Raw genomic sequence first — 21,391 nt, forward strand, 5'->3', positions numbered from 1 at the left:
AGACTAGATGAGAGATCAAGACCCAAGGAAAGATGAAGACCGGAGCCGAGATCAGGACTGGAGGAAAGACCAAGACCATGGCCGAGATCCAATCAAATCTTAACTGACTGAGCCCCCCAGATGCACCCTAACACTGCATTTCTGATCCTCATTCCCCAAGTGGTAAAATGGGGAATGAGTAATATAAGCTTGCTGTTTTCTGAAGGACTGGAACAAACTGGCATCTAAATACTCAGCAAGGCATCAGGTGCCATCCGGTTAAGGTAGTACCTCACACAAAGTGCTCTGGAACCGGGGTGGGTCATCCCAGGTGGGGGAAGGGTGCAGTGGGCCAGTTCTGTGGAGACCAGGCTTAGGCAGGGGGTCCTCCTCCCACCCCACGGCCCACACAGACTTGGACCCACACAGACACACTCCACTCGCACTTTATTAAGCACGGGAGGACTGATTACAACAGAGGTGGAGGTGGTGGGAAGGCCCAGCCCCCGCCCCCACCATCACTGGCACACCATAAGAAACAAATAAATAAATAAATAGCTGGGGTGGGCATGGGGGACAGGTGGCACAGCAATCACTTGACAGCACAGGGAGGGACACAAAGCCCCGCCCTCCCGAGCTGCGGCCACCATTAACACTGGCCGGGTACCACGATCAGGGAAGGGTGGGGTTCTCAACTACAGAAGCCCCCAGAGCCACCGCGTGGCCCCCCTAGATCACAATCTTTATGGAGGAGGGGTGTCTTCAGCACTTGAACCCTTACTTATTGACAGGCATCAGGACCCCTAGCTGCTCTGGTCAGATCCAGACTGTCCAGAGGCCACCGTCTCTCAGGCTTCTGGATTGTTCTTTTTAGGATCTAAGAGTCCAATGAGTCCTTATTACCTGGTGTCCTGATTAGGTCTCCTCAGGACCCAGGACATGAAAGTGTCATTTTCACATAGCCTTCTGATTGGCCCACTTTGGCTCCAGAACCTCAAAGGGTCGTTATCACTTTAGGTTCCCAGTGAGACCCTTTCGGACAGACCCATCAATGAGTCAACTCTCACTTAGCCTTCTGATTGGTCCATCCAGGGTTGGTGGTTACCTAGGCCTCTGATTGGCCAACGGGAGCCCAAGGCCAGGGCTCCAGGAGCAAGTATAACTCTAGAGACCCCCCGCCCCCCAGGGATTGGGTAAGAGATTAAGTGTTCAGGGTTGGGGGAAATCTTCAGTGTGGCAGCAAAGCCCAGACTTCAGGGAGGTCACAGGGCAGGAAATAAGGCCACCTGGGCTGGATCAGGCCAGGGTGAACTGGTAGGGGAAGGGGACAGCTTCTGGAAGAGCAGAGTGCCCAGCCACCACTGGGAGGGAATGTGAGGGCCCTAAAACCTTCTGTGGGTCCCAACCCCACCAGGCTGCAGAAAATGGGCCCAGGGAGCTGGCCGCTCTTGGCCCATCGCCTCCATCTATGGGATCAGGGGTGGGGAGGGGTGGGGCTGCAGTGCCGGTCAGGTGGGCTCAGTCCTCCAACCCTTCCATCAAGTCCGCGATGCTCTCCACATAGTAATGGGGCACGAGGTCGTGCTGGCCAGACGCCAGGTAGGCCTGGGCCTCCTCCAGGCGGGAGACACCCGTGAGCGTGAGCAGCGTGGTCATGCCACAGCGGTGGCCGAAGAGGATGTCGGTCTCCAGGCGGTCGCCCACCATGAGCGTGCGGGCAGGGTCCACGCTGAAGTGCTCGGTGATACACTCGAACATGTAAGGGCTGGGCTTGCCCACCACCAGGGCCTGGCGGCCCGAGGCTGTCTCCACTGCAGCAGCCAGGCTCCCGGTGCCTGCAGGGAGATGGGAGACGCGGTCAGTGCCAAGTGGCAGCAGGGGAGATAGCCAGGCTCAGACGCTGACTTCCAGGGAGGCAGCTTGGCATGGGGGTTAGATTAGGCACTGAAATGAGTTAAAAGTCTTCCAGGGCTTAGGTGTAGTGCTTAAGAATACAGACTCTGCAGCCAGATGCAGATTCAGACTCCATCATCTCTACCCTTCTCATGCTGGCCATTTCAGCTCTCTGTACCTCAGTTTCCCCATCTCAAACATGGCAGCGTGGGGGCTGAATGAGCCACGCTGGGTGTAACTGAGCCTGGCTCAGTCAGTCCTGCCCGAGGTTTACTATTTTACCCTGGCAGCTGTGTGCCCTCGGGCAAGCCGCTTGACCTCTCTGTTTCCTTGGACTCACTGGAAAAGGCGGATCCGGGTAATGCCTACCTTCAAAGGGGTGCTGTGGGCACCGCAGGGGCAAGTGCTTTGGAAACAGACTTAATAGACAGCAATTGTGGTTACTGCTGCAAGAATGTGGGCTCCGGCAGCTGAAAGTGGCACAGCCCTCTCAGAACGCAGCAGGGCACAGAAATGTTCGCGCCTTAGCCCCAGTCAGCCTCGGCCGGCAAAGTGATCACAGGGAGAGAATTCAAGCTGGAGACAAAAAGCTACATGCTTAAAGATGTCCGTGGCCGCTGAAACTATAATAAGCAAAAGTGGGACCGCGCCCAAGTATTTAATAATAGGAAGGCTGTTTAGAAAAGGACAGTCCTGACTCTCAGCCCAGTACCATCCTGCCCCACACAAGGAGTCCACTGTGTCCGACCCACAGGCACGTCTTTGTGTCGCAAGGTTCTGCCTTCACATTAATGTCTCTGAACAAATGATGATGATAATCACAATTTACTAAGCACATTCTAAAGTGCCAGGGGCTGTGCTGGATGCTCACGGAAGCCCATTTGACAGATGAAAAAGCTGATGCTCAGTGACATTAAGTAACTTATCCAGGGCTGCACAGCTTAACAATGGCAGATAAAGGTATGCGTTTGGGTGGATCTGACCCAGTCGCGTGTGGGGCCAGCTTATACTGGCTTGGGAGTGCTGAAAGTTTCATTTTCAGGAATTTTGTGAGCTCGTTGTTAAAGCCACTATGAAAGGTCAACCCTTATAAACTTATGGTCACAATACGTTTAAAACAAAGGTGATACATTCTCAAGACCCATTACTTCCTAATTATTTTACCATTATCTATGTTCTGGAGATTATTTACATCTATAATGATGGAAATACTATAAAATGGTGTGCACACATCTTCCCAACTCCGCATTCAGTGACTTAATGTTGGAACGCCTGAAACTGGCCATGGTGGGAGTATTTACACCACGGAGACTGGAAAATGGTATAAATCAAGCTCCCCCCCACCCCCAGCTATAAACATTTGTCAATACACCACCGGGCAGATCCCCAAATGCTCTTGGCCTTGTCTTCCTTCACAGCGGAGTTAATTCCGAGTAGTTAAGCCAAAGTTAAAGGAAATAAAGCGGGCACAGACAGCAAGAATCCTCAGCCCAGCCCGCCCCCAGGCGAGGAGGAACTTGCCCAGTGTCACGGGATCAGGGCCCAGCTGACCCAGAGCAACACCACTGGGAAGTTCTCTGACACCTGACCTAGAGCTTGCTTGCTTGTTTTCTTGATAACTGGGTTGGGAAGGAAAGCTATTTGCCTTGTTGGTTAGAAATTCTTTCCAGGATGGGAAGGGCTCAACTGAGTCAGCCCAAAGTGATTTTCTCCCCTCAAGAATGGTCTCAGCTGTGTCAGCAATTTCCTCTCCCACCAGGAGAGAGCCGATCACCCTCAGCCCCCCAGGTCCCACTTTATCCACTCAGCTAGTATTTACTGAGGCCCAACTACACACCAGGCGCTCTGCTAGACCCTGGGCACAGAGCAGTAATGGCAACAAGGACCCCTACCCCAGCGGAGTGAGCATCCTAGTCCGGGAGTCTATGAACATAGCTCTGTCCTCAGACCACCACTAGGCCACTTCATTTAACATCCTGTAATCCAAGGCTGTCCCACAGTTTGGTGGTGACATATTCCTAAGACAGCAAGCATTCCGATTTGCCAGTTCAAGTGGCTGCCATGTGGCAAGATGGTAAACACACAGTTTAGGAGACCCACAGGGGAAGGGGAAGGAGAAACTGGGGGGAGAGACTTGCATTATTTCAGATTTTTATGCATATTGGGGCCTTTATTAATATTGTTATACCGCTGTTTCAAAGCCACATGATTCAGTTGTGTACAAGCATGACAGCCCCGTTGTAGCTAAGCCTCTGCCTCCCCCTCCAGGTTGTGAGAAAGATCGACAGGGTCCTCGCGACACAGCCAGGCGGGGTGGGGCCCGGAGATGGAAGTGGCAGGCACAGGCAGGACACAGCCTCTCCCCAGCTCCTCCAACCACCCTTCCTGAGTTCTAGGGGCCTTTATTATTATTTTTTTAAAGATTTTATTTATTTACTGATGAGAGACACAGAGAGAGGCAGAGACAGAGGCAGAGGGAGAAGCAGGCTCCCTGTGGGAAGCCTGATGCAGGACTTGATCCCAAGACCCCGGGGTCACAACCTGAGCCGAAGGCAGACACTCAACCACTGAGCCACCTAGGTGCCCCCCTAGGGGGCCTTTAACCCACAGCCCTAACCGGAACTTTGAAGCCTCCAGGACGAAACTCACTTTTCATAGCATGGCCCAGGACAGGCAGGAGCTGCCATAGGCGGAAGCCCTGACCAGAGCCCTCATCGCGGATTTATGGGAAAACTGAAACACGCAGCAAGTAGGTCTACAACAAAGCGTGAACAGAACAGCCTAGAACTGTAGATTCCCCACCTGGAATTGGTTCTGCCGTGGCCCACACCCTGTTCCACAGTTCATCCCCTACTGTTCTGTCCTGCAGGATGCCTCCTCCAGGAAGCCTTCCCAGATCCCTTCGGCTCTAGGCACTCCCTGCCACCCCATCACAATACTGCCTATTCCTCAATCGATATCACTCCCCCCCCCCATTTGGTATCAATGACAGTCTAAATCAGTGGCTGCAAGGAGGGAGTAATGGATCTGTCTCTGCCCTCAGCCTACTGACTGGGGTCCTGATTTGTCCACACACACAGTTCGCTACTGCCACCATCTGCTCTTGACTAACTCATACCCTCCAAGATGTAGGAGCCTCCACCTGCCCCTGCCTCCCCTGAGGGCCCAGATACCCACATGACAGCAGTAAGGGTGCCCTGGATATGGTTGGGGGCGGCCACAAGAGCCAAGTGCAGGTGCTCCTGCTCTCGGGCAGTTCAACTCCCCTCTCTTAGCCTGTTTGTTTTGTTTTTTTTTTTAATTTTTATTTATTTATGATAGTCACAGAGAGAGAGAGAGAGAGAGAGAGAGAGAGGGGCAGAGACATAGGCAGAGGGAGAAGCAGGATCCATGCACCGGGAGCCCGACGTGGGATTCGATCCGGGGTCTCCAGGATCACGCCCTGGGCCAAAGGCAGGCGCCAAACCGCTGCGCCACCCAGGGATCCCAGCCTCAGTTTCTTTAACTGAGAAATGGGACAGCTCCATAGTAATTTAGAAACTAAGTAAGGGGCAGCCCGGTGGCTCAGTGGTTTAGTGCCGCCTTTGGCCCAGGGCCTGATCCTGGAGACCCGGGATCGAGTCCCATGTCGGGCTTCCTGCGTGGAGCCTGCTTCTCCCTCTGCCTGTGTCTCTCATGAATAAATAAATAAAATCTTAAAAAAAAAAAAAAAGATACTAAGTAAGAACAAATAGCAGGGCACTTCATAAAGCTCTGTAATAACACGAGAGGGCTCTGGATACAGCCCGCACCAGTCGAGCACCCACCGTGTGCCAGGCAGTCACCCCGATCATTCTTCCCTGGGAGGAAACTGGCATGGTGAGCCTTCCCATTTTACAAGCAGGGGACAGTGATGCTCTGCCGTTATGTAACTTAAAGATAATGGAGCCCTGGAGCTGGAACTGGAACTCAGGTCAAACTCCATCCGCCTCCTATGCTCCCGGCACACCTGCCTGCCAGCGGCGGCTGCCAGCGGCGTCCCAACCGCCCAGCAGGGGGGACGATCCTTCCAGGCGGTGTTTCCAACCCTCGGACCTCACCCCTGATTGGCAAATGGGACGAAACGGCAGGAGTCCCCGAGGCGGGTTCGGGAAGGCCAGGGCTGGGTGTCCGCCTGCAACCCTCGGGACCACAAGGGGCCTCAGTTTCCTCCTCTGTCAGACGGGGACCCTACTACTGCCCCTCAAGCGGTGGCAGTTTCAAGAATTACCAGACGTGGCCGTGAAGAGCTCGCCGGGGCTCCTGCAGGGCGGGCCCCGCCCTCGCATCTCCCCGGGTGCCCCCGTCACCCCGAGACACCCCTTCCTCGCCCCTCTGCCCGGGGCGGGGCGGGGCGAGCGCGGGTCGCCACCCCACCTCGTTTCCCCCGCCAGCCCCGCGCTCACCGGGGGTCCGGCTGCCGTCGCTGAGCGGGTGCCACGGGTCGCGGTCGGTGGCCACGAGCAGGCAGTCGGGGTCGCGCAGGTGCGCGCACGCCTCGCTCAGCTTGGCGAAGGAGAAGTGCTCGTCGTAGCCCACGAGCACGGCGCGCACGCGCGGGGCCGCGCCCGGGTCCTCGCCGGGGTCCCCCGCCAGGCGCAGCCCCGCGGCGCGCAGCTCGGCGCGCAGCCCCTCGCCGCCCAGCACGAACACGGCGCCCGGCGCGGCCGGCGGCCGGAGCAGGCGCTGGCGCAGCAGGCGCGCGGCGCACAGCGCGGAGCTGAAGACCTGCTCGGCGCGCAGGCCCCCGAAGCCGAGGCGCGCGAAGCGGAGAGCCAGCTCGGGCCGCGCGCGCCGGCTGTTGTTGCTCACGAACAGCGCCGCCTTGCCGGCCCGCGCCAGCCGCTCCAGCAGCTCCGGGGCGCCCGGCACGGCGCGCTCGCCGTTCCAGAGCACCCCGTCGCAGTCGAACAGGACCCCCTGCGTCCGGCCCAGCACGTCGCGCAGGGCCGCGCCGCGCAGCCGCTCGCAGCGCGCCATGCAGCCGGCCGGCCGCCCGCACGCCCGCAGCCCGCGCCGCGGCGCTCTCCCTCGGCGGGCACGGCGCGCTCGCCCGCAGCCCGCCCTGTTCCCCGCAGCGGCCAATCGGCGCGCCGGAAGGGCCAGGGGGCGGGGCCACGGCCGGCCCGCGGGCCAATGGGAGCAGGAACCTCGGGGAGCGGCGCGGCCTCGAGCTAACCGAGCCGGGAGAAAAGGGTGAATCGCGGCGGCCGCCGAGGGGAGGGGACCAATGAAGATCTAGCCTGGCCCTGCACCGCTGCCCTAGCCCTGCGGAGCTTCAACCCCGACTAGCCAATGAGAGGAGCTTCAACCCGACTAGCCAATGAGAGGACGGCCTGACGTTCTTCTAGCCAATGAGAGGACGGCCTGACGTTCTTCTCGGCCAGTAAAGAGTTACGGAGAGAAAATCTGGAGCGAATAGCAGCCTTGCGTTCCGCAGCCAATCAGGAGCTGAGGAGGGCTGGTTGCTAGGAGGAAAACAGATGCTCAGGGACTTGCCGCCTTTGGGTCAAACCTCGTTGCCCTCTGAACCGGGGACGCTCCAGTTCCGAGCAGAGTCCTGAGAAGCGTGTCGGTTTGATGGCGGAGACGCACATGGTGTCTCCTCGAGCGCCGGGGCCCCTGGCCTAGACCAGTCCTTCTCCGCGCGGGCTTGGAGAGTCCCCTGGGGAACTTACGTTTTGAGATTTGATTTACATACAAGGAGGATGCGCAGATCTTGAATGTACGGCTCGATGACTTTGACAAATGCTTTTTAAAAATACCAAAGTGTGGCTGCACCCCAGAGATTCTGATTTAATAGTTTGGGGGCAGGGCTGACATATTTCGGGTTTTTGTTTTTTAATTACACAAGGCCAGGGTGGAGAGGCACTGGGGCACAGAGGCCAGAGGCAGAGGCACTCTGCGGCCAGAGGCAGCCTGCACTCAAGCACCCTGGGGAGGGAAGGAGCCGCAGCAACAGTAGCCAGTTGCCCAGGGCAGCCATGGGGTGACTTGGCTGCCTAGGTCCCCGCCTGGGGAGGCACGTGTCACAATTCCAAGTTGTCTGCGAACCTCTGAGAAGGCATTGAAGAGTTGACCTCCAGGAGCAACTAGAGCTCCAAAGACCTGGGAAAAGCCAAAAGCCACCCTGTCTCCCCTCTCTGAAGCTCAAATAATTTGTTCCCCAATGCCCTGGCCTTTTGCTCCAGTCTCAGGTGGTCTCCTTAGCCTGGAATGATCTTCCTTCTTCCCTTTTTCACCTGGTCAACTCCTAAAAGACTCCTCTCTGAGTCACCTCTTCCACGAGGAGGTTCAGCACAGAGCAGCCTCAGCGGTTTGCAGACAGAGCCAGCCCTGCTCCGCGAGGGGGCCTTGCCAGCATAGTCTGCGGACAGCAGGAGTTAGGGGAACTGGCAGCCACAGCAGCCAATGCTGATAGGGCACTTCTGTGCGCAAGGGTGGCGCAGTGGCCTTTACAGGAATGTGTCGTGTAGTCCTCAGAACACTTCTGGGGTGGAAATCACTGTGCCGTTCCCTGGCTGAGGAGGCTAGCATACTAGAAGTTAATAGCTCAGGCTGTGGGCAGCAGGCCCAGGCTCTGGAGTCCGTTAGACCTGGGTCCTGATTCCATGTCCCCGCCTCCCTTGCCGTGTGTCTGTTTGGCGGGTCTCTTTCTGAGCCTTGGTCTCCCCAACCTGTGAAAGGTAACGGGATTTACTTCCCAGGGAGAAGGTTCTATGGAAACCATACATGGAAAAGCACAGTGGATAGCACAGAGTATACGCTAAAAACGCTGGCTCTTTTTATTTCAGACAGGAAGAAAGGAAGGAGGCAAAAAATAGGAAGTATCTTCCCTTTCGTCCAAGTGGCTTCTTTATTTTGAGGGCAGAAAGAAAAAAAAAACCCAACTGTCATTTGGGCAGCTGCTCCAGTTTTGTCCAAAATAATTTATTTACCAGCCTTACAAAACAATATGTTGGCAAGAGAAAAATAACAGTCCCGTAGGTACAGGCAAGCCCCTCCTGCCTTCTGGTGGCTCCCCGGGGACCCTGCCAGGGAGCTGGAAGTCGGGTGAGGGGTCCCCAAGCCCAGGGTGGCTGCAGGAGGAAAAGATCTGGAAGTGGAGGACTGTCCTGAGTCCTCCTTGCCGTGGGGCCGACCCAGCGGGCACCAAGGCACTTGTAGGCAAAGGCTGGGGGACCCCACCCCTGGGAAGGGCAGGGCTGTGTCCAGGCGGACAGATGGGAGGGACAGGATGCTGGGGGCTGTCGCAGCCCCACTCAGTCGGTCTCTGAGGCAAGGCTCCTGGGCCGGGGTTGAGGGGGGATGGCTGGGGGGGTGGAGGTCCTGCCTACGGCCTCGGGGGCCCCTCCATCCTCTGTGGCTGCTCCCAGGTCCCCCTGCACAGGTGTGCTCAGAGAGAACGGGCTGGGTGAGGATGGCCCCGGGGAGGCCGGGCTGGGGGAGGCCGGTGAACGCCGGCTCTGGCGCCGGGTGGGCTGGGGAGGATTGGGGGGCAAGGGGGGTGGCACTGTGGGGGCCCGGAGGTTGCTGCCAACCAGACGGCGGGGCAGAGCCTGGGGGGCCACAGGGCTGCTAGAGCCAGGGGGTGTGAGGGGGGCTGGAGGGGAGGAGCGCATGCTGGAGACCTGGGGGGGCGGCATGGTGGGCCGGGCTGGCGCTGGGCGTTTGGCTGTGGAGGAAGGACAGGGGCAGTTAGGCATCCACACAGCCTGTGACCAAGCCACCAAGCTCCATGCTGCCTCAGGATCTTTGCATGTGCATTTGCTTCTGCCAGGAACACCCTTTCCACGGCTGGCTCCTCATCACTTGGGCCGCTCACCTGTGCTAGAATACACTCCTTCCGCTGCCCTGCTCTAGTCCTATTTTCCTGTTATATTTTCTTTTTTTTTTTTTTTTTCCTGTTATATTTTCTTCATAGAACTTGCTGCCCTCTGAAATGCGCTCGACTCCCTGACTAGAAGGGAAACTATGTGAGGCCACACCTACGTGGGCTTGGCTGGCACTGTTGGGGGCGCGGAGTGGGTGTTCACTACGTGTTTGTTGAATAAAGAACTGCTGGCTGTTTGCCCTGACTCCTGGGTCTTGCTCACCTCTCAGGAGCCCATCAGAAACACCCCACCCCAGTTTCTAACCTCATGAGGTGGCTGAGGGCCCAGGAGGCCTGCACTCTGGTCCTCACCCTGCCTCCACCCACTGGGGGTTTTTGGGCAAATCATGTGCCCCCTTAGGGCCTCAGTTTCCTCATTGGTTAGATGGGATGAAAGCCTGGACCTCCCCGGGCTGACACGAGGACTTTGGGGCAGTTGAGGGGCTGTGCTCCAGTGAGCACATATCCCTAGATGCCCCTTCCTGCAGGAAGGTCCCTCTGTGAAGTCACAGTCCTATCCTGCTGGGCCAGAGCTCCAGCTACCCCTTGGCTCCACGCTGTACCCCAGGTGCAGACTCCAGTGCCTCTGGGGCTGGCTGGGCCCTCTCATGTGTCCTGGTCCCCAGCAGTGACTTCCCATCTGAACCCTGGGCTTTCTCACCAGCTTGGCTTTAGGACAAGTCAACAGGTGAGTGCATCACAGGGGCTCATAGGAGCCTGAATTTCTGCTCACCTCCACCACTTCCCCACCTTGTTGCCCTGTGAAGCCTCCACCCCATCTTCTCTCCTCTTCGCTCCGCTCTCTGGACCCCTTCAGGGACTGGACACCATGCCCCCCAACTGCCACGATGGCTAAGCTTTAGCAAGCATTAACTATGCGCCAGGTGTGAGTCAGGCAGCACTATTTCACAAACAGCCCTACAAGGTAGGTGTGGTTACTGTTCTATTTCCACAGAGGAGGAGGGGCAGACATGGTGAAGTCACCTGCCCAAGGTCACAGGGCTGGAATCTGAACCCAGAGCGCCAGGCAGCAAACCTGGGCTCGTGGCCTCCCAGATTTCTGGCCTCCCCAGCTGTCTGAAAACATGAGATGGTCTGGATTGCTGGCCCCCCTTCCCTGCCCACCTTCTACCCCCTGCCAACTTACTCCTCCGAGCCATGTCCTCCGCTGGAGTGGCTGCCTCTGAGGGAGTCCTACTGACCTTGGGGGAGGCTGGTCTGGGGGGCGCCTCGGACTCTGTCCTGTGGAGGAAGGAGAGGGTCAGGGTCAGGTCTGGCCACCTCCCAGAAGTCTCCCGAAATCTTGGGGAGACTCCCAGTTGACAGGCCTTGTTTGAGTTCTTCCAGGATTTGTCCTGGGCCACCTTGTGGTAGGGCCTGGGATCTGTCCCCAAGATAGTCCCCCTGCCCTGCCCCCACTGGGGCCACAAGAAGATGCTTCTGGCCTTGGTCAGAGTTTGTATCCACTGGACCCCCGGCTTCTGTGTGAGGCTGCACCAGTGTCCATAGATCCCCGTGGGCCAGCAGGGCCTCAGCTCTAAGCCTCCCTGTGGTCTTCCCTGGCTGTTCTAGCCGCTAGAAGCCAGAGAGCAGCCGAGAAGCGGGAGGGGAGGCCATGGCTCATTCCTGGCTTCCTCCAGCTAGCTCTCTGCTCAGTTGCCTTCTCCTTGAGGAGGCCTTTCCTGATGCGCACCCTAAAGCAGCTGCCCACTCCAGCCTCCTAACCTGCTGTCTTCTGTTTAGGGACATGTCTCACTGCCTGGCACGACAGTATCTGTTTATGGGAGTGCTTGTTGACTCCCTCTGCCCCAGGAAAACAAGGTCTCAGGGCAGCATCTATCTGTCTTGCTTATCTGAAGAAAGTCACGGTTTGGGCCCTGGCAGTGTGATAACAGAACCATGCCTACTTGGTAGGGAGGCAACATGGTACCATGGAGCCCTTCTAGATTTAAAGGATCAAAGAGAAGACTGGAAGGTATTTACAAATTCCAGCTGCCCAGCCCCTTTGTTCCCTAAATCCCCAGGGCCTGAAACAGTGCCTGGCACACAGGAGGTGCTCAGCAAACTGCCGCATACTGAACGCGGGAACACATCACAGGCCGAGAGGAATACGGCTTCTGAGTCTCCACCCCACCCCCTCCAAATGGGGAAACCTGGTATTTGGGTATGAAAACACAATAATCACCTTTCCTAAAATGCTGCTGGAAGTCCTGAGATGGTGCCTCAGGCCGATGTCTTGGGGCAAAGACATTCATGGGGGTCATTCATATCCATCGGTCCTTACCTTTCCTTGGGGGCCAGTGAGGCTGGGGTCGGGGCTGGGGCCGGGACCGGGGCTGGGGCGGCTGCCACCATCGTTGGAAGCTCCTCAGCAGCTGGCCTGTTGCTGACCTTGTCCTGGGGGCCAGGGGCTGAGAATAGGCTTGACACGTTGAAGTTGATGTCTGCAGACAGAAGGAAGCGGGTCTGAACTTGCAGAACCTCTGCCAGCTGCCCTTAAAACCTAGGCCAGGGTCAGGACCGTTGTCCCTTTCCCCTGACAGTATGTGGACCCTGTTTCACCTTCCCGCTCCCATGTGAGCCTTACAACAATCCCGCAAGGCAAGCAGGATCATCCCCATTTTACAGATGAGACACTGAGGCTCAGAACAGGGAAGCAATGAGCTCCAGGCTTCGTGGTGAGTTCGTGGAGCTGCCAGGGACTGAAGCGGAGTCTGAAGGACACCGAGCTGGGCAGATGAGGGCACAAAGGGATAGGTTCACAAAGGCAGGCACTTCGGGGTGCCTGGGTGGCTCAGTCAGTTAAGTGTCTGCCTTCGGCTCAGGTCATGATCCCGGGACCCTGGGATCAAGTTCTGCTTTGGGCTCCCCGCTCAGCAGGAGTCTGCTTCTCCCTCTCGCTCTGCCCTCCACCCCTGCCCTGCTTGTGCTCTCTCTCACAAATAAATAAAATTAAAAAACAAAAACAAAAAACCCCAAACACAAAGGCAGGAGCTTCACCTCCAGGGAAGAGGGTGTCTGCGTTCTGTATCAGAGCCTCCACCACGCCCACCACCTGGATGGATGACACTGAGGCGGCGTCCAGCTGGGCCTGGTTCCTGGGGCAAAAGGGAACAGAAGTAAGCCGTCCATTTCCTAACAGTCTTCGTGACCCTAAGTCCCTTTCTGGCCCAATCACATCAAGTGCCCGTTCTCAGAAAAGCTCGCAGACGGCCAGCAGATGGCCAGCATGTTGCTCACATGCCCGACGTTCCCCCTCCTTCACCCACGACAGGTGTCACTAGTCAGAATGGTTTTTCCCTCACAGTTCGTGGATCAAGGGAGCCTCTACCAAGTAATCATCCTCAGCAGATGAATGAAATCTTTTTGCCATCAGTGACCAGGTGCATTATAATGACCCTTCACATACCCCACACTGCACTTTATAGCTTATAAACCATTTCTCCATTCGTTATCTCATCTAATTCCCAAAGCAAAAATCCTCAAAGTTTGTAGTTTCTCTCCAATTTACAGATGAAGAAATGGAGGTCCAGAGAGTGCCTCCCTGAAGCATTTCTGGAAGGGTGAGGGGTGGGGCTAGAACCAGATCTCTGGGCTCCCAGCCCTCCAAGCACCCCCCTACCATGATCACCCAACGCCTAGCTCCAAAGCCCTGTGGGGTCCGTGTTCCCTTTGGGCTGCTCCTCACGGCAGTTTCTTGAGAATAGGAGCCGCTCAACCCACTCCAAGGATGGGGAAACTGAGGCCCAGGGAAAACATAAGCAGGAGATGGTTGGAGTGGGTGACTGCCACCTTCCTCCCAACCTGTGGCCCCTCACCCTTCTTTCTCAGGGGGCCACAGCAGGTTGGGCCCCAGGACGATGGCGATGTTGCTGGGCGTCATCTTATTCACCTCCTGCTCCTCAGCCAGTCGTGCCAGGAACTTCATCAGGTACCTGGGGAGGCAGAAGGTGGGCTTGGCCAGGGACAGGGGCAAACTGCCCACGAACACCACAGATGCTCCTGAGGCCTCAGAATTCCTCAGCCTGGGGTTTCCAAAGAGAGGCAAAGGTCCCCCTCAGGATGGCTTAACATTTTTTAACAGTTAAATTAGCTGATCTGCTGAGTGCCACGTGTGTGTCAGGTGCTGGGCTAAGCTGCGAATCCCCCAGCCACCCTGCGGGGTAGGGACTGCCGTGCTGTTTTCCAGGTGAGGGCACTGAGGCACAGAGAGGTCAAATCACCTGGCCAGGGCCACACAGCCGCAGAGGTGGGAATTTCAAGCCAGGTGATGTGACTTCAGAGGTTTAGTTCAATGTCTAGTATAAAACACATGACTAGCACATCTTAGCTGTGTTTTTGGAAATACTGTTGAGGCCAAGGGGGCAGGCTCAGGCTCACCTGAGGTTGTTGAGGCTCTCCGGGGGCAGTCGGCTGCACACCTCCTGGAGGGCCTCCAGCCGGGCCCCTGGCTCCTTCAGGCTGGGGACAGGGAGAGACCTGGTGAGCCAGTCTAGGGCCCCAGGGCCCCACCCCTGCAGCCCTGCCTTCCCTAGCTCCCACCTCACCTGGCTGCCCTCATCCAATCGTCATAGAGGTCAAAGGTCATCAGAGGCTCTGGAAGCTCCCGCAGATAGGACTTGAGGGCACCTGAAATGGTGGTGGGGGTGTTGGACACAGTGCCCGAAGCCCCCACCTCCACCCCAGTGCCTAGCTCTCTCCATCTGTTAGGGACTAAGCCCTCGTTCACACTAACGTGTGCAGGTCTGATCATTTCTTTGGGCCGTGGGTCTTCTGGAGAAAATGATGAAGTCCAGTGAACTTGTTCCCAGGAGAATGTACATGCACTGCAGGGGGTTCATCACGGACGCCCCCCCCCCCTTTTATGAACCCGCCTCCTGAGGGCTCGATTATCAGGCCTTCAGCCAACCATCACGGGAGCATTTCTGGCAGCTGCGGGGAAGGGATCTAGGGGGAAGGCCCCCTCCTCCCTGGGCTCCTGGGAGCAGGCACCTGCCACGGCGTGGGGGTCAGAGCAGAACTCCTGCAGGCTGCCGGGGTCCGAGGCCATGGTCTGCTTGAGGCGCTTCAGCACTGAGGCTCCAGCGGCCAGACGGAAGAGGCCCTGGGGTATGAGAGTGAACGGGTGGGGGAGTCACGGAGGGGTGGGCAGGGACGGACACCCTGGCGGGAGACAGGTGTCTGGATAGGAGTGGAAGGGAGAGAGGAGGCTGGCAGCACTGTCAAGACGTCTAAGTTGGTCTCTGAGTAGAGTTTGGCCTCCTCAGGGTCTGTCCTCAGGAAAGGAGCTGAAGACGAGCGACAGCCAGGTGCCTGGGATGGATGAGGGCCTGTGCAGTCGTGACTGCACCATGGGGGGTGCCCAGCTTCACTGCCACCCCCTCATGTGTCACTGGGCATGTTTTCCTCTTGGCCTCCGACTCCGACTTGGAAAGTGGAGCCAGTGAAGGGTTGTGGGGATAACTAAGTGTCAAGGCCTTAATAGCACAATGGCTGCCTCACGAGCATCACTGAGTGCCAGTTTGACCTCCGGAGGCTGTGGCCTCACAGGCACCTGGGCTCTAATGGTGGGATGACAACCACAGCCGGAGCAGTATGTGGAGCGGTGGCACAGAACCAGGTGCCCCGCCCTGACCTGCCCCCTGGGCCCCACCTCTTCCTTCATGCCCTCGGAAAGCAGCATCCTGACGCAGGCCTCAATGGGCAGCGCGATGTCCCGGCCCAGCTCTTGCAGATGGGTTCCCAGTGACACCCCATACACCCTGAAGAAGGGGGCGGCCATCATCGAGGGGGAGGGGTCTGCAGGGACGAGACAGATCAGCGGCCCAGGGTCCTCCCATCCCTGGCAGCCAGGGCAACCCCCTCCCCCCCCGCCCCGCCTTCCTCGAGGACTACTGCCTGGGCCAGTGGTACTACCTCCCACCCAACCCTCCAGGCCACATATCTGGAAATCACCCAGCATCTCTCTGGAATCCACCCACCTCCACTATTTCTGCCCTGCTCCAGGGCCCCTCCCTTCTTCCTAAAGGACTCCTGTCTTGCTCCCTTCACTCCATCCTCACACAGCAGACTACCTCTCCACCACAAATCGAATCAGAACTAATCTGCCCTGAACTCATCCATGGCTCCCTATGGCCTTTCAGGATGGAGCGCAAGCTTCTAAGCATGCCCTGAGTGGGGCTGGGTCCGGGGTGTGGGGCCAGGCCCGGCCTGTGTCCCCACCTGCTTGGCTGTGGTTCTCCCTCAGCTCAGCCAGGGCTGTGTCCAGCGAGCTCAGAGACTTGCGATGGTAATCCGCTTGAATCTCCATAAGCTGCAGAGACAAGTGGGGGACCCCCGGGGGAGTGAAGGAAGCTGTGCCTCCCTGGAGTCCGTGAGAACACACCCCTCCCTTCCACATCCTGAAGGATGTCCCAGTGGCCCCTGATGTCCACCCTTGAGTTCCAGCAGCTGGAGCCCAGTCTTGAACTCACATGGATGAAGTAGTTGGCATACGTGTCCTCCTTGGTGGCAAAGTGGTATAGGTCGGCCAAGTATTCATCCTTGGAGAGAGAGAAAGGGGAGGGCTCACCAGTGAGGCTGGGGCCCAGGGGCAAGCTGAGACCCTGAGGCACAGAGAGGGGTTAGTGACTTGTCCAAGCTGTACGTGGAGGGCCCTGGCCAGTTCTCTCTCTGCTACGGTTTGCATTTGGGGACACGGGAACCCGTTGAACTCTTGAAGGGCTTTTATAGCCTCTAGCCCTCATCTCTGTGCCACACACCTTAGCACAGTGGTTTGCATTATTCCCCATTCATTCCTTGACTCACTCAACAAACACGCCAAGACCATGGCAAACACAAGTCCCTGCCTCCCAGGAATCATGTGTGCGGTGTAGACAGAAGAGGCCATGAGCTGGTGGCTGAGCACAGAGCTTGGGGGCTGACTGCCTGGACTCAAATCCTGGCTCTGCTGTTTCCCAGTTGTGTGGCCTTGAGTGGGCACATCACCTCTCTGGGCTTCAGCTTCCTCTTCTGTGAAATGGGGAGGGGACCCGCCCGCCCTTGCCTCCCCCTCACAGCCGGGGAGCTCCAGGCGCCCACTCACCTTGCACTGCTCCACCTTCCTCTTCAGCTCCTCCTCCTCTTCCTTCAGTGTCTCCACCTTGGTGGCCGTGGCTGTATGGCTGTAACTTCCAGGGCCACTGCCCAGGCCCTGACTGCTGCCTGAGTTCTTAGCTGCCTGAGTGAGCCTGGTAATGATCCCCAAGTGGGGTGGTCAGTGTCCCCCTGCAGCACGTCCAGATCCAAGTGTCCCCTCCATATGCCTGCCCACCCAGGATTCTAGGGTTTAGGGATGAACATCCCAGAGCTCCGCTGGCCCTGGGCCTCACCCACGCCTGAGTCGCGAGTGCTCAGGGCCTCCCCCTGGTGGTGGGCTTGGTGATTAAGGCCACCCAGCTCCAGAGTGGAGGGTGGGGGCCTCCTGCAGGCCAGGGATCTTGGAGGATCATTCCTGGCTATCCGAGGCTCTGGGGTTACGTGCAGCTGGCAAGAGCGCGTGCACACACATGTTCACAGAGGCACTCTTACAGGTGCATTCCTAAACGCTAGATGTGTGCACAAGTACTCACACTAACTCTACCCAGTGGTCCCTGCTGCATCCTCCTAGTGTGGCTTCTGGCCACCTCTGTAGGCTGACCTAGGTGCGGACCCCACCCAGGGCCTATGGCTCCCACCTGCTCTTAAGGGTGTTCCAGTCGGAGACCAGCTTCTGCAGGCTTTTCTTATGCTTGAGGATGGCTGGCAGCTCCTCCTGGGGGTAGGCACAGGGAGGGAGGGGGTCAGCGGCCGAGGAGGTTGGAGTTGAGGCTGGGGGAGCGGAGGGCTGGGGATGGGGTGAGGATGGGGAAGTGGGGAGGGTCACCTCACTCAGCCTGCTGAGTGGCTGCAGAACATCCCTCTCCAGGGTCATCTCAAACTCGGCCAGAATGCGGGCCAGCTGGTTCTGAATAGCACAGCTCATCTCTAGGGCTTTCCTGTGGACACAACACCAGTGGGCCCAGCGCTCCCGCAGCTCCTCACCCCCATCTGGAAACACTTGGGGGGTCTCCTCCCTCCCCATCACCTCCTGCCCCTTCTATCTCTCCTACATCTTTTCTGAGCCAAACACCCTCCCAGGGATCCCTGGGTGGCGCAGCGGTTTGGCGCCTGCCTTTGGCCCAGGGCGCGATCCTGGAGACCCAGGATCGAATCCCACATCAGGCTCCCGGTGCATGGAGCCTGCTTCTCCCTCTGCCTGTGTCTCTGCCTCTCTCTCTCTCTCTCTCTGTGACTATCATAAATAAGTAAAAATTAAAAAAAAAAAAAATTTAAAAAAAAAAAAATAAAAAAAAAAACAAACACCCTCCCAGACCTGGCCGCCCTCTCTGACCTGGACACTGCCCCCCGGCGCAGACACGACCCTCAGCCTGGTCATCCTCCCGTTGTGGACGCCCTTCCACACCTGGACCCCCTCCCAGCTCAGATCCCCCTTTGGCATCTCTGGGTGAGGGACGGGGCCCTGTCTGTGCTCACCCCATGCTGGAATCGGGGTCCAGCTCCTTGAAGCTCTCGGCCATCGTGGTGGACAGAGCCATGAGGGGGAGCTTCTTCTGCAGGAAGGGCAGGCCGGGCTGTGAGCACCTGCTGGGTCTCCCTCCACCCCACCCAAGCATGTAGACAGTTCCTCGGGGACGGAGCCCCACTGAGGCACTGAGCATGGACAGGGGAGCAGGGAAGCCAAGATGGCCACAGTCTTAGGTGGGAGTGGAGACAGGATGATGACCAGGCATGGCTGAGCGACATCTCCCTGTGACCATGTCCCCCACCCCGTCCCATCTGGGGTGCCCTTTTCGCCTCCCAGAAACGAATCCACTGAGCACGAAGGGATGACCAAGTACCCTCCCACACCAGAAAACTAAGAAGAGGGGGCATGGAGCTTGCCCGAGTTCACACAGCTGGAAGGAGGACAGAGGCGCTAGGAGCTCCCTGGGAGTGGGGCTGTTCCCCTGCCCCAGGGGAATCTGTGGCTTGGCCTTAGTCACTGCTGAACTCAAAACCCTCCCACCTACAAGTTACGAAGAGCACCAGCTTGGGTCAGAAAGACCAGGGATTAAATCTCAGTTCTGCCACTTATTAGTCGTGTGACCTTGAGACTTCACCTCCTGGTGTCCATTTCCTCATCTGTACAAAGTGCTAATGAGGGCAGCCTCCTCCTAGGGGTGTCGTCAGCGGTAAGTGAGACAACACGTTGACACAGCTGAGCAACAGACTAGCAGTCACCGGTCTACAAATGCTCGCTGTGGATTGATACCGGTGAGTATTAATATCAGCCCAAATGCCACTTCCTTCAGGAAGCCCTCCCACACGGCCTCAGTTCAGAGGCCTGCTCTGGTCCGCTCTGGGGCTGACCAGACAGAGAAGTTCAGGTGCTGTAGGAGGCCTGGCTCTGCCTCAGGGGAGTCCGTGCAGATGGGACCAGGGTCAAGAAGGGGGTGGGGAAGAGATACAGCCGTGTCACTGGGGTGCCTGAAGGGTCTTGGGACAATGCAGGCCCCACCCCCTCAGAGCCAGAGACTCAGATGGGCAGGGAGACCCCAGCCCTGCCCTCACTCCCCCACTGGGCAGAGGTGTCCTGTCCAGGCCCCAACTCCCTGGGACCCCCACTCACCACCCGCTTGTCCATGTCCGCCCCGCTCTGGCCCTGCAGACAGGCCTGCAGCCGTTTGTGGACATTGTGGGCTGCTCGCTTGGCCGGCTCCAGGCGCTGCTCTACCTGGAGAGGGGGTCGGGGTTTATGGATCATAGGAGGTGGTTGCCCCCTGCCCCCCACTGCCCCATTCTTTCCCCGAGCAGGAGCCACTTTTCTCTTCCCTCCTCCTGGAGACCATGGCCAACAGCTTGGGGGATGACTCAACCGGGTCCCCCAAATGGCGTCCTCACGCGGCCCTCTGCTAACAGCTTGCACAGGCCTGCCTTGCCACCCGCTGCCGGCCCAGGCATGTACCTGCTGCAGGTCCTCCCCAAGGAACTCAGCCGTCTCTGTCTCCGGGGTGCTGTGGGGGAGGGAGGAGCTTCTGCTGAGGCCGCCCAGGTTAGGAAACCCCCTGCCTCCCCCTGCCCCCTCAGCAGGGCACCTGGACCCCTGTTGCTTCCAGGGCCCCTCCTCTTGGGGCCCGCCCTGGGTGGCCTGCCTGTCAGCCTCATCCCAGTCGGAGCACATTCCATGGGGGCGGGAATAGGATACGAGGCTTTTTCCTCCTCCACCCAGGGCTGTGTCCTGAGAGAGGGTGGATGAAACCCAAGGCGGTGAGGTTGGGAAGCCACCCCAGCCTCTTCTGCTGACCCTGGGGAGAGGAGGCCAGGCAGGCCCCAAGAACGGGAAGTGTGCGAGCTCAGACTCCTGGGCTGTCAGTCATGCAGGAGTCAGGACTGCAGTGGTGTGCAAGCCCTGAACCCCTGTTCAGGGACACTTGGGGACACTGAAGCCCAGAGCAAGGGCGCCTGACTGCCGAGGCTCACATAGGCATCCATGCGGTGGGAGACTAGAGCCAGGCCTTTGGACTCTCAGTCCCCTCCCCTGGGCCAAGAGAATGGGAAACTCCCAACACAGAGGGAAGAGGAGAGAAGACAGGCCTTGGGAGCTCCCCAAACTTCTGGCCTCCACTCCACCGGCTCTGGGGGCCAGCTGGTGAGAACAGAGACCTGGGGATGTTTCCACCTGAGGCTGGGAAAAGCAGAAGCAAGATAGAGAAGCTGGAGGCCTCTGGGCTGGGGGTGGGGTGGAGGGGGAGAGGCACAAAGCAGGACAAGAGGCCCCTCCTCCCACCACAGGGACCTAGTCTCCTCTCCTCCCCCAAGGTTTGGGGCCCGATCGCCCCCAATTGCCCCCGATCGCCCCCACTCCAGGCGACCAGAGATGGTTAGCTGTCCCCATTGTACAGAGGGGACAAGTGAGGCCAGGAAGGACCGTTCGCTCAAGAGGCTCATGGAGGCCGAGAAGACCCAGCATCCCTGATCCTCCCTGCACGCAGAGGGCTGGGGGTGCCCCCTTCCCCAAAGGGCCTTGCCCCTCCCGCTCTGGCCGGGCGTGGGGGTGGCTCTCGGAGGCGGGGGAGCGACGGCAGGGCTCTGGCCGGTCCGAGGGTGTCTGTCCCGCCGTCCCCAGCCTCCCCGCCCCTCGACGGCCGCTAGGGTCCGGCGGGGGTGAGTGTGGGGCGGGGAGGGAGAGGGTTGACACTCACCGTCCCAAGCTGCCCGTCTGGGCCAGCTGCCGCATGCGATGCAGCTGCCTCTTCATCATCTTGGGCGCGGGCGGGGGGCCGCGGGGTCACGGTGGGGGGCGAGGGCCCGGCAGCCCCCGGCCCAGCCTGCCTGCGCCCGCAGCGCCGCGCTCGCCCCGGATGGGTGGGCGGCGCTCTCCGCTTCCTGGGCCGGCGGCGCTCGGGCGGCCGCTCGCTCCCGCCCCCTCCGCGGCGACTCCGCCCCCGGCCCCCAGGTCACTCCTCTCTCCAAGTTTGTTTGCTCGCTCGCCCCCGGCTTCCGGGCCCCCCGCGGTCCCCGGCCGGTCCCCGCGACTCGTCGGGCGGTCCACAGGTTGGTGGCGGCCCC

General features: G+C 58.7%; 2 protein-coding genes across 3 annotated transcripts; both read right to left on the minus strand.

Moving 5' to 3' along the window:
• Window positions 1-407: 407 nt before the first annotated feature.
• PDXP (pyridoxal phosphatase) lies at window positions 408-6,870 on the minus strand. Its single transcript, XM_038550641.1, has 2 exons — window positions 6,297-6,870; window positions 408-1,814 (listed from the first exon to the last, which is right to left on the minus strand). Exons 1-2 carry the CDS (start codon window positions 6,868-6,870, stop codon window positions 1,498-1,500), a joined length of 891 nt encoding a protein of 296 aa, XP_038406569.1. The 3' UTR covers window positions 408-1,497.
• A 1,857-nt stretch (window positions 6,871-8,727) lies between these two features.
• Window positions 8,728-21,083, minus strand: SH3BP1 (SH3 domain binding protein 1). Of its 2 annotated transcripts, none has more exons than XM_038550643.1 (18): window positions 21,025-21,083; window positions 19,788-19,836; window positions 19,452-19,556; window positions 18,317-18,393; window positions 17,667-17,778; window positions 17,479-17,555; window positions 16,848-16,992; window positions 16,237-16,305; window positions 15,986-16,076; window positions 15,417-15,562; window positions 14,756-14,867; window positions 14,311-14,392; window positions 14,144-14,224; window positions 13,582-13,698; window positions 12,764-12,861; window positions 12,048-12,207; window positions 10,911-11,005; window positions 8,728-9,565 (listed from the first exon to the last, which is right to left on the minus strand). In XM_038550643.1, the coding sequence occupies exons 1-18, from the start codon at window positions 21,081-21,083 to the stop codon at window positions 9,153-9,155; spliced, it is 2,088 nt and encodes a 695-aa protein (XP_038406571.1). In that variant the 3' UTR covers window positions 8,728-9,152. The 2 variants fall into 2 exon arrangements, with proteins under 2 accessions (XP_038406571.1, XP_038406572.1); XM_038550644.1 differs by lacking the exon at window positions 21,025-21,083 and adding an exon at window positions 20,303-20,553.
• Between the last annotated feature and the right edge of the window lie 308 nt (window positions 21,084-21,391).

The sequence above is a fragment of the Canis lupus genome, chromosome 10, assembly GCF_011100685.1.
Source record: "Canis lupus familiaris isolate Mischka breed German Shepherd chromosome 10, alternate assembly UU_Cfam_GSD_1.0, whole genome shotgun sequence".
NCBI lineage: Eukaryota > Metazoa > Chordata > Mammalia > Carnivora > Canidae > Canis > Canis lupus.